Here is a 12,147-nt window from a genome sequence, read left to right on the forward strand (position 1 = left end):
TTCCTCCATTTTGTCCTCCTGCATTCTGACAGTTTCTTGCAAAATGCCCCCATTCATTGCACTGCCTACATTGGATCATAGGTCTTCCCTTAGAATCATATTGGATTGCTCTTCAGGGTGTGTTGTTATTACTGTTATTATTATTCCCCTGTCTATTATTTCTGTAACCTCCAGGTGAGACTTTTGTATTCTTATTTCATGGAGGGGTGGAGGGTGGTGTGGATTGTTCTCCCTGGGTGAAGAATACTTGCACTTTTTGTGCTTTTAGATTGTAGGAACAGTCTTTGATTGCGTGTCCCAACACCTGATAGATCTCACAAAATGCTTTTCGTGGGTATGTCCCTTTTTATGGCCCTCCTTTTCGCAGTCTATGCACCATAGTTCCTCCCTTCTCTTTTCTCTTCCTTACTTCCTGCTACCTCCTTCATTCATCTCATCATATCCTTCCTCCGGGCTTGGATGATCTTGGATTCATCCCACTTTCTTCTGAGCTTTCACTCCTGCTTCCATGCCTCTTGGCCTTGAAGGTTTTGTTCTCACTTTCTATATCCATTGCATGAGTACAGGCATTGGTGAAGGATTAACGGTGGAACTATTTTCATCTTTTTTCTTAGGGACGGTGTCAACCCTTCAATAAATCACCCTTTCTTCAATCCATCTGCAGGCTTGTTGTTAGGTTTTCCTATCAATTCCTTCAACCTCCTACTATACACTCTGACATATTCATTCTTCCCTTGCCTTGTATTATAAATCTCTGTCACTATTTCATCATCGTCCTGAAGGAGTCTAAATTCTTCTTCAAAGGTTGCACGGAGATTCTTCAATGTATTCTTCTTGCTTGCCTCCAAATCTCTATACCACTCAATGGCTATTCATTCCTCTTTGTGTGGCTGGAAATGCTTTTAGCTATTGATTCAAATCATTCTCTCTGCTTGCTTGCCATATGGTTATGCATGTTTTGCAATGACATACGGGGTCCTTTGAGTCGTCCCCCATGAGTCTAGGGAGTTTTTGTTTGTCCGTTGTCATTCTTCTACTGTTTTTCCCTCTTGTCGCAACACTCCCTCCTAACAGGCTAATTCTTAGGTGCTTGTCTCAACGGTATCTCCTTCTCCTAGGTTGGGGTTTTGTTCCTATCGATGCTCTTTGCATGCAGGGGTTTCAGGGTATCTTTACCTTGCCTTCCTTGGTGTCTTAGAGATAGCCAAATTGACTATTCCTTCGATTGTATTTTCAATCAACCCTTCTTAGATTCTGAAGTGGTCCCTTTGTCTCCTTAGATTACATCTTTCCTCTTGTTGGACGCGTAACATCCTCAGGGCGACTTCCTCCTCAATTTCTTCCTCTAGCACCCACCTCTGATATTTTTTTGGAATCAGGGGCATGAATTGGTTTAGTGTCTATATACCTTGAGTTATCATGCTCCTCCAAGTCCCATTCCCTTGTCCTTTTAGTGAACTATTCGAGTACTTGTTGCCTTCTTTGCTCTCTTTCTGTTTCCACTCTTTCTTCCTCCACGTACCAAGTTTCCTGCCAATAGTCAAGGGATCTGTCCAAGTAGATCATACACCACTGGTGGTACCGAAAGTTTGTCCCGTACCGTGCTCTCCAAAACCGCTCTCCCAAGGGCTTCTCTTTGCATGTACTAGTCGACAAAAACTTCCTAGGCTGTCACCAAATCGTGTGTCAACTGATCTCCTCTGATTATTTACTCTTCACTATCATTGTTCGTTACTTGTATACGTGGTAGGAAGGGTCTTCCCATTACTCCATCCTGCCTCGTCAACAACGTCCAGGTTCAGACTTAGGCAATGGCACTAAAATGTAGAATGGTGATTATCCTACGTTATATAGAGTACTAGAACGTAGATTCAATAATACCAATTGAAACATTCATTACACGTACCAGCATACCAAGATGGCGAGGAAATACTATTGCTTTTATTGATTACCAAAAATATGAGTACATCATCCATATTCCAAAGTTCTTATATGAGGGTCGGTTGGTTGGAAAACCAACCGACGCATCTCCTCACCTTCTAACTACCCAAACCCCACAAAGCTTAACTATTTCTAATTACAATATTACTTTATTATGTATTACATGAACATTGAAGAATTCCTTGCAAGAGTTGATGCCGAGGCTACCGAGAATATGATATGGATCAACTTCAAGTGAGGCCATATTCATTTGTTGTCCACTTTCCCCTTGGCAGCCCATGAGGTGGAATTCATTCTTGCATGTGCAAGACATTTTGATGCAGCTCCTCAAACCATCAAAGATCAAGATGGTAATACTATCATTAGTCTGGATCCTGAGACTATCGATCGTATTTTCCATATTCCTCATACTCCAGCTGTCACAAACATCACAAGACAAAAGGCTTTGGAGTAGTGGAACGAAGACATTTATTGCACCAAGTTCGTCAATGATAATTGGATGATCACTAAGAGGCTGAATCTTGTTAGATGGCCAAAAGGTGTGCGCTGCTATGATTTCAAATAAGAGATTAATGATCTCATCACATTTCTCAGTCGCTTAGCAAGGCTTAGGGATTCAAACATCTTTGAACCCTGGATGTACAAGTATATTTCTCTTATTGTAAGGTCGAAGAAGAATATATTTTGGGCTGAATTAGTGAGTGATGCAATCTGTGAACAGTTGGTAATCGTGTTGACTCTAGGCATGTTCAACATGAACTCCTACTTGGTGTCTATTGCTGCTGCCCTAGGTTCCTTCTTAGGTTTATCAACCAAAAATGACAGGTCTAAGGTGCACGTGTGGGAGTACTATGATCAATTGCCTCTGAAGCAAAGCCGGATGCACTTCCAAAGGGTTCAGGATGCCTTGTTTGGGCATTACATGTGCTTGTTTGACAAAGAACTCCCAAACAAGCGAATTATTGATGAGGTGGGAAACAAAGTGAATGAGTATGGGTGCATGTTTACAGCTTCCCAACTTCACATATCTACGACTTGGATGTTTCAAGAGAGAGCCATACACTTTGCCAAGGTACCCTACATACAAGATTGTACTCATGGAACTGGCAAGACAACTCATGGAGGTACAAGGTTATCAATCCAGTTTGCACTGGCCAGGACTGGGGATTTCATCACGCAATCCCTTGAAGATTGGTGGGTACTCTTTGGATACTATGTCTAAAGCGAAGAACATAGAGTTTGAACTTCAAAGAATCACACTGAAGAAGTTTGCAGCCATAAGTTGCTTTGACTGGAGAGGACTGCACCATAAAACAAGGAAGCAATTCCTACACATACATCGCCTAGAAGATCTCTGGATTGATGTACGTACCGAGGTGGATCTATAGCGCATGGACTACACTCGGTTAACTTTGAAACAAATTGTGGATTTCAACTTATCAGCAATCCCTGCTGGATTTGAAGATAATGATCAAATCTTGGATCCCGACTATATTTGCTATTTTTAGTTTCCTTCTGAGTTCAAACTATGGCTGCCAGCCATCTGCATTCTACATGAGGATGCGATTTTGTTACATATTTGTATTTATGTATATCTAGATCAGCTCGTTTGGTTTGTTGACTCATTTATTCACTCATTAGATGCATCTCCTTTTTGAATTTTGAAATGCATTTTTGATAAAATTTAAGCCATTTTTTAAATTCTTGATATTTTCCTGAGAAGTTTCCGCTTATCTTTGATATTTCCCAATTTTTTCAGTTGCCCTCGCCCATAAGTTGTCAATAACGATATTTTGAACTATGATACAAATGATCATCCATTTCCTTCTTGGCAACCATGAGATTTTTGTGTACAATTAAAAAAAATTCCAAACATATCAGGTTCATTTATGAATATATTCATATCTGCATTTTCAATTACATTTGTTACTGACATTTTCCTTGGCTGAGAGACAAGATATTAAAGTTTCTTTTTCATTTGACTAGATAAGGAATTTCTTAATTGGTTTTGCATAGGCTCTTGTCGCCACTGCAGTTGCCAAAAGGGACTACAAGAAGGCAAAAGTTGTTACATTTCGTATCCTTAAGGTGAGATAGGTCTCAGTTTCAAACATTGTTAGATACAGTCTCTTTACATATTTATTATGGAATCTTTTGACAACTGGGTACTTCAAGAATTTTTGTTGACAAAAATAATTTTGTGTTGAACTAGTTAGATTCATTCATCTTGCAAGTTCTGACAAAGCTACATGTCACTCCCATCTTTTCAAATATGCTGCAGATAGGACTGGGGTGTGGTCTAGCTTCAGCTCTGATTCTGTTTTTAGGTTTCTCGCATTTTTCAAAATTATTCACAAACGATGCAGCTGTCTTTGAAATTATGACTTCTGGAATCCTGGTACATAGTCAAACCACTAAACAAACATGCTAAACTTATTCTTTGCCCTATTATTTGTTCAATGAATGTAACTCAAAGTCGCTGTTTTCCTGTTTTGAGAATGTGAATTGGTTGTTTGACTCTGCAGTTTGTTGCTGGAACTCAACCATTTAATGCCCTTGCATTTGTGTTTGATGGACTTCATTATGGAGTATCAGACTTTGCATATGCAGCATACTCAATGGTATGTTTTATGTTGCTGTATGACAATTTATAATACGAATCAGACACATTTATTGCTATACCAGGTACCCATTTTCTGTAGCTCAAACATTATATATTAATTAGGCTTAGACTTCACAGACATGACTCGGAGTGATTATGCAGATAGTAGTTGGAATAATATCCTCTGCGTGGTTGGTGGTTGCACCATCTACTTTGGGTCTTGGTGGAGTCTGGATAGGTTTGGGTCTTTTCATGGGTTTACGCATGGTAGCTGGGTTCTTGAGGTAAGCTACATTTTTAGGAAACCCATCTCAAGCTTTACCATTATTGCCTTGGATCTAAGTTGCATTTAAATTTATTTTGCAAATGTTACTCTTCTATCACAATTAGCTCTTACAGCCAAACAGTTTTTGGAGGTTTCATTCTTGTTAAATATTTGTTATTGCCCATCCACTTTTGAAAGAGTTCATATCATAAAACATGATTCACTTTCATTAATTGACTACAAGAACAATTTCAGTTAGTTTATCAAGTAACCTACTGATTGGCTGTTCCAGGCTGGGTGCTAAAAGTGGCCCTTGGTATTTCTTGAGGCAAGACATGGAGGAATCAGATATTGGAACTTAAATAACAGATCTTCCCCAAGCATTTCTCTTTCCAAGCTGTTCATCTTTGGATGACGTATTGTATTATCTGGTCTTTATTACCATGTAAAGGAGCTTCTAATAGAGGTAGTTTTGTGCAGCTGAAATTAAAGAAAGATGAAATAAAAGTCTGCATGGTTATATCTTATAACTTTGAAGCAATGTATCCAAATTTCCCTTGTGTGGCTATCTAGTTGTAGAAATTGAATCAAATATTGATGATGAATAGAGAAGCATGGTACTCTCAAGCACGCTCACTTTTCTAGGAAGGAGAAAACATGGGCAATCAACTAGACACAGGTGGAGTTAGCTACCAGTAAGTACATGGCTGTACAGTTCATTAACTTTTCTTGCACTAGATTTGCCTCCTCTGTGAGCAAGCTTGGTGCGCATGGGGATTTTAACTGAGAATTAACGAATTTCAGCATGAAGTCATATCGACAAAGGGTAATTTGTAAAGACAAGTGACACAGAGCAGGTCAATCATTTGTTGGTTATTTCTCTGAGTGATAGACAGTTAGAATACATTTAATTTGCATTATCAATCCACAGCAGTATCAGTTTAAAATATGTTAGAATGCTATTCTGTCTGTGAATGAATGATTATCATACACATCTACCTCACAAACAATGAGAAAATAAAATGGCAGTTCAACAGTTGCTGTACTCACTGAAATCATCTTCAGGGCTGGTGTTTTTGAATGTAATTATATTAATAAACCCATCTTGTTATGATTAGAATTGTCAAAAAGTATGCTGTAGATGGTAAGTCAGACCTGTGGATTTCACCAGAAAAGATCTTGTCAAACTGCTACCTTAAAAAAGAGAAACCGCTAAGGTAAATCTTAATGCTCTTTTTTGGTTTGGTTCCCTGAATAAATATCAATTTTGTGAAATTTACGATCCGTGGCATGCCATGGTACATAATGGAAAATGAAATGCAATTCTAAACAGAATGATTACAAAAGAGAAAATATCTATTTTCTAAAAAGAAACAGAAAGACCAACACAAATAAGAAGATGAAAGATTAACTTCTTTTTTCTCTTAGCTTTTATATATTAAGCTTTTGTCCCAAACAAAAAAAGAAATATTGATATATTTAAATCATTTAAAAAATACTATAGGAAGTATTCATTGTAGTTCTTAAGAAAATGAAGTTGAATAGATGATAGATGTAAATTGTGTATCTTTAAACATGTAGAGTTTACTGCTGATCAGTAATTCCCAAATGTCAGGTTTACATGAAGAACTACAACTGACTCAGTGGCATCTGCTATGCAATCACCAATTGGTCGCGTGTATCCATCATGATAAGGAGTCAACTTGGATGGTATTGATCCAATATCATTTTATTCTTCCAAAAACATAAAATCTAGTTGACGGAGTTTGAACATGAAAAGAAAGCTAGTAATTCTAGCCTTTCCAAGGATGAATAATTTTACACTTAATGCTGCTCTAGAATTAACATTCTTGTATTGTGAGAAATTGAGAAATACAGACGTCATGCAACGGTTATTTGAATTTGTTGGGAGGACATTTTTCAACTGACAATTTTGGATAAACTCTAGTTGCAAAATAGGATGACCAGCCACAACGTGTGAGATAGAGTCTCTCCTACCTTAAAGGGAAGGCTCCCCCTTCTCACCATTCCTTGGATCAACTGAAGGTAAGCAACAAGTTGAGAGATTTTGTAAGAGATGTTACCAATATTCGTTCCTCTTAACTTTCAGGAAAGAATCCACTTACCTGTGGAGCGAGTGATGGGCAGGTTGAAATCTCTAACTACACTTCTATCTAAAAGTTGAAAATGGTGATACTGATAAACCAACACTAACTCAAAGGCTAGCTGAAAGTGTACCAATTTGGCTCTAAGTTTGGTCGTAATTCTATATGAATAAGCTTTACTAATAGGGTACAAAGACTTCCAAAATTAAAGATATCCTAATTATTTTGTGAATCAAGAAATAGATATAAACTACAGACAGCTTCTAATCTTAATATCTCTACAATTGCTCCTAGTCAAAACTCTAGCTCCAATAGCTTCTTAACTCATTTTACACTCAATAATCAAGAACGCAAGATTACATGAACCAAAGATAACATATGCAAATCACAGACAAAGCTTTCAATTCACACAAGTAACAGTTGCACTCAATCAAAGTTTAGTTTCAATTGCTCTTTTGTATTCACTTTTCTATCAAAATAGTGTTGCACAATCAAAGTTTTGCTGGCACAATTTCTCCAAAGCTCTCTTGCATACAATAAAATATAATTTTACAATAAGAGGGCACTCCTTTATATAGACAAATGAGTTGAGAAAAAGATGCAGGAAAAAGTGTGACCAACATTGACCTGGTCTAACTAAAAGAGAAATTATTGGGTTACATGCAGCTTGTTAAGAATATTAACCAACATAAACCTACAGGTCTAATAGTACAAACCATATGTTCTCTTAATAGTAATATATATCTCTAATGTTGGCATTTAATGATATATACATCTCTCCTATAGGTGCCAAGTTAGGAACGGTTATGCCCCTTGAGGGACATACCCTTTAGAAAGGATATATAAGTAGGTTGTAAATGCAAATTATAGGACACACAGTTACAGCAGTCTACTTCAATAAGCATTTTATATCCTGCAATTTATATCTGAGATTCTCTATCACAATAAAAGGTTAAATATTTATTATTGTATCTGCATTATAATAAGCACTAATTTCATCAATATTCATACTACTTAGAAGATCATTCTCAGCATATAAGATTGGATTAAAAGTTTGATTAAGAGATAAGGATTTAGTAGAAACTTTACATGGTATCAGAGCTCTAGTAATCAAACTTAGGCTCTGCTAAATTTCAGTAATCAGACTTTGTACACATCAAGCAACAATCTTCTATTTTCCATGGCTTACACAATCAGACCCGAGGACAAGTTTGATGGGAAAGAGCACTTTGAAGCCTAGAAGTTCAGAATCATGATGATTCATGAAGAGAACAATGTAAAACAATTAATTGATGGAGCATCCAAACAACCCCTAGTTGAACTTCACAAATCTATCTGAAGCAGGGGAAATAGAAAAGCTATTCAAATCATCTTGGATGGAGTTAAAAATGATATTGTACCTATGCTTACAAAACATCAAACTGCCTTTGATATGATGAATGCATTACGAAATCCCTATGAAGTAAACAATGCAACCAGGGTTCTTGCACTAAAAAGGCAATTGAATCATATTCAGATAAAGAAAGGAGAATCGACAAGTTCTTACTTCTTAAGAGTTGTCAGCATTAGAGATGAACTATCAAGCATAGGAACCATCATTAGTGATACAGAATTAACACTTATGGCTATAGATGGATTGTCAGATTCATGGGAGACATTCACACAAGGAATAAGTGCCAGAGATCAGCTCCCAGACTTTAACAGACTCAAGAATGATTGTCTTCGAGAGGAATCCAAAAAATTAAAGAAAGGAGGGAAACCAAAAGTAAAAGATGAAGAACTTCACATTCTTAATAGAAATTCATATAAAGGCAAGAAGAAGCATTTCAAGGAGAAAAAGGGAAATTAAAAGAATGGAAAGCCCAAGAAAAATCTATCTAAAATAAAGTGCTTCAAATGTGAAAAATTTGGACACTATAGATCTAATTGTCTTGAAAATTTCAAACAACAGGAAAATTGTACAAATGTCATTAGAGAAGAAGATACTTATGATCCTAAGAACCATGTTTTGTATTCCTCTTTATCAAATGAAATTTCAAATAAAGCATGGGTAATTGATAGTGGATCTTCTAGACATATAGCAAGATACAAAGAAACTCTAGATTCTTTATCAGAGAAGGTTAACAGTGAAGTTATCATTGGTGATAACTCAGCACACTCTATTGAAGGAATTGGAAATTGTACTTTGAAATTAAAATCGAGAAATACTCTTCTTATTAAAGGTGTACTCTACGTACCAAGGATTAAAAGAAACTTAATCTCAATTACAACACTTGAAGATGATGGACACAATGTTGCATTCGTGGATGGCAAAGTATTAGCTTGGGCTAAGAACTCTTCCATCAAGAAAGCAAAGTTAATTGGTCAAAGAAATGGATATTTGTATGAATTGAATACAGAATCTAGTTGATCCATTCAAGCCCTAGTCCACGAAGCCAAAGATTCAAATGAAATATGGCATAGAAGATTAGGGCATCTAAATTTTAAAACTTTATCAACTATGGAAAAGATGGTTACTGGATTACCCAAATTCAGTAAAGACCACCCTAGTATTTGCAAAGGGTGTGTTCTAGGTAAAAGCATTAGAAGTCCCTTTCATGATAGTACTAGGAAAACAAATATTGTACTAGAATTAATTCATTCAGATTTATGTGGACCTATGTCTGTTCCTTCTCTTAGACGATATTAGTATTATATCTTGTTCATATATGACTTCTCTAGGAAAACATGAATTTACTTTTTTAAATGCAAAGAATCAGAAGAAATCCTACAAAGATTTAAAGAACTCAAAGCACTAATTGAAAATGTTTTAGGACATAAAATTAAAGCCCTTATAACTGATAACGGAGGAGAATATACCTCAGACTTGTTTAAAAGGTTTTGTAAAAAATCGGGGATTAAGAGGGAGTACATTGTTCCTTATAACCCAGAGCAAAACAGAGTAGCAGAAAGAAAGAATAGGACAATTATAGAAGTTGCTAGGGCTATGATTTTTGACCAAAACTTAAAATATTATCTTTAGGTAGAAGCCTCTTGTACTGCTATATATATTCAAAACAGAAATCCTCACTCCTATCTTAAAGATAAAACACCTGAAGAAGTATTTACTAAAGTAAAACCCAATATAAGTCATCTTAGAATTTTTGGATGTCTTGTATATATCCATGTTCCAAAAGAAAAGAGAACCACGTTAGAACCCTTTGGGAGGAAAGGTATTTTTGTAGGGTATAGTGAAACTTCTAAAGCATATAGGATTTTCATAACTAGATAGAAAACTATTGAACTTAGCAGAGATGTAATCTTTGAAGAAGATATTGCATTCAAAATAGCCATAAGTTCTGATGAATCTTCTCCTTTATCTAGTTTTGAAAGAAATAGTGAATCTGGGTCCCAAAGGGAGAATTTAGAAGAAATCGAAGATGAAATTCAAAATATGAACCTTGAAGAAAATTCAAAGAAAAGACCACTTTGGGTCATTAAAACAGTTGAAGCAGCTCAAGACTTTGTTGCACCTTCCAGAACAGTCAGAGAAAGCAAAAGACCTAAAAGATTCTCTGGTTATATAGCTAACATAAGTGATTTATCCAAAACAGAGCCAACCAATCCCTCTGATGCTATTAAACATACAACTTGGAAAGATGCTATGACAGAAGAATACCAATCTATTATGAAAACTAATGTTTGGAAAATTGTTCCAAGACCTAAAGGAAAATATGTTGTTTCTTCCAACTGGATATTTAAAATAAAGCATGTTGCTAATGGTAGTATTGAGAAGTATAAAGCCAGATTTGTAGCTAAAGGGTTTTCTCATAAAGAAGGGATTGATTATGAAGAAACTTTTGCACCTGTTGCTAGATATACCTCCATAAGAGCAATCTTAGCAATTGCCACATCAAAGGGATGGAAAGTACATTAAATGAATGTGAAAACAACATTCCTAAATGGAAAGATTTCAGAAGAAGTATATCTAGAGCAACCTAAAGGATTTGAAACTCATGATCCTAAAGCTTTTGTTTGCAGGCTCAAGAAAGCTCTCTATGGTCTTAAACAGGCTCCCAGGGCCTAGTACGAAAGAGTTGATAAGTATCTCACCCGCTTAGGATTCTCCAAGAATGAAGCTAATCCAAATTTATATTATAAAAGAGATAAAGATGATATGGTAATTCTAATATTGTATGTTGATGATCTATTAATAACAGGTGATGATAATCTCATAGATCGGTGCAAGAAAGATCTAACTAGAGAATTTGAGATGAAAGATTTGGGACTCCTTCATTACTTCCTTGGACTGGAAGTATAGCAGAATTATGACAATATCATACTAAATCAAGGAAAGTATGCATCAGATATTTTAAAGAAATTTGGAATGTGGAATTGCAAACCTATGTCTTCTCCAATGGAGACTAATCTACTTAAACTTAAGGAAGCAGCTACAGAATCACCATCCATAGATTCTACTCTCTATAGATAGATGATTGGGTTTCTTATCTACTTAGTAAATACAAGACCAAATATTTTCTATTTAGTTAATGCCTTAAGTCAGTTTATGTGTGAACCGAAGTAGATTCACTTAGTCGCAGTTAAACACATTATGAGATACTTACAAGGCACTCTTAATCTTAGACTCAAATATCATAAAATTGCTTTAGACTTACATGGATTCACTGATTCAGATTGGGGTGGAAGTGTTAAAGATAGGAAAAATACTTCAGGATGTTGTTTCAACTTGGGATCAACAATGAAATCTTGGATATGTAGAAAGCATTCTTCAATAGCACAGAGTTCCACAGAAGCCGAATATATTCCAGTAATGGCCTACCAAGAAGCAGTATGCCTAAAGAAGTTACTTGTGGGATTATTTGGACAAGCTATGAATCCCACAATTATTCATTGTGATAATCAAAGTTCCATCAAGCTCTTAGTGAATCTAGTTTTCCATGACAGGTCCAAGCATATTGAAATTCCTTACTATTATATAAGAGATATGGTAGATAGGAATTTTGTAAAATTGGAATACATTTGCACTGTAGATCAGACAGCAGACATACTCACCAAACCTCTATCTAGAGTGAAGATAATAACACTTCAAGAGGAGACTTGGTATGGTTGAGTTGTAATCGATTTGTACTCTCTTGATTATTAATAAAAATAATTTTATTTTGTCAGGCTATTGACTGTTAGGGGCTCCACCATTTGTATTCATTATTTTAAGAGGTGACGATCTCTGAAAATAA

General features: G+C 36.0%; 1 protein-coding gene across 1 annotated transcript in view; it reads left to right on the top strand.

Moving 5' to 3' along the window:
- Window positions 1-5,757, top strand: part of LOC149549238 (protein DETOXIFICATION 44, chloroplastic-like) — a 245,707-nt gene extending 239,950 nt beyond the window's left edge. The window contains exons 9-13 of the mRNA XM_089792653.1: window positions 3,958-4,029; window positions 4,223-4,339; window positions 4,467-4,562; window positions 4,706-4,827; window positions 5,101-5,757. Coding sequence (XP_089648779.1) covers window positions 3,958-4,029; window positions 4,223-4,339; window positions 4,467-4,562; window positions 4,706-4,827; window positions 5,101-5,170 — 477 coding nt within the window. The 3' untranslated portion in view covers window positions 5,171-5,757. The remainder of the gene's footprint in view (window positions 1-3,957; window positions 4,030-4,222; window positions 4,340-4,466; window positions 4,563-4,705; window positions 4,828-5,100) is intronic.
- The last annotated feature ends 6,390 nt before the right edge of the window (window positions 5,758-12,147 follow it).

Source organism: Cupressus sempervirens, chromosome 7, assembly GCF_028749045.1.
Source record: "Cupressus sempervirens isolate cs-2001-9-10 chromosome 7, ASM2874904v1, whole genome shotgun sequence".
Taxonomy (NCBI): domain Eukaryota; kingdom Viridiplantae; phylum Streptophyta; class Pinopsida; order Cupressales; family Cupressaceae; genus Cupressus; species Cupressus sempervirens.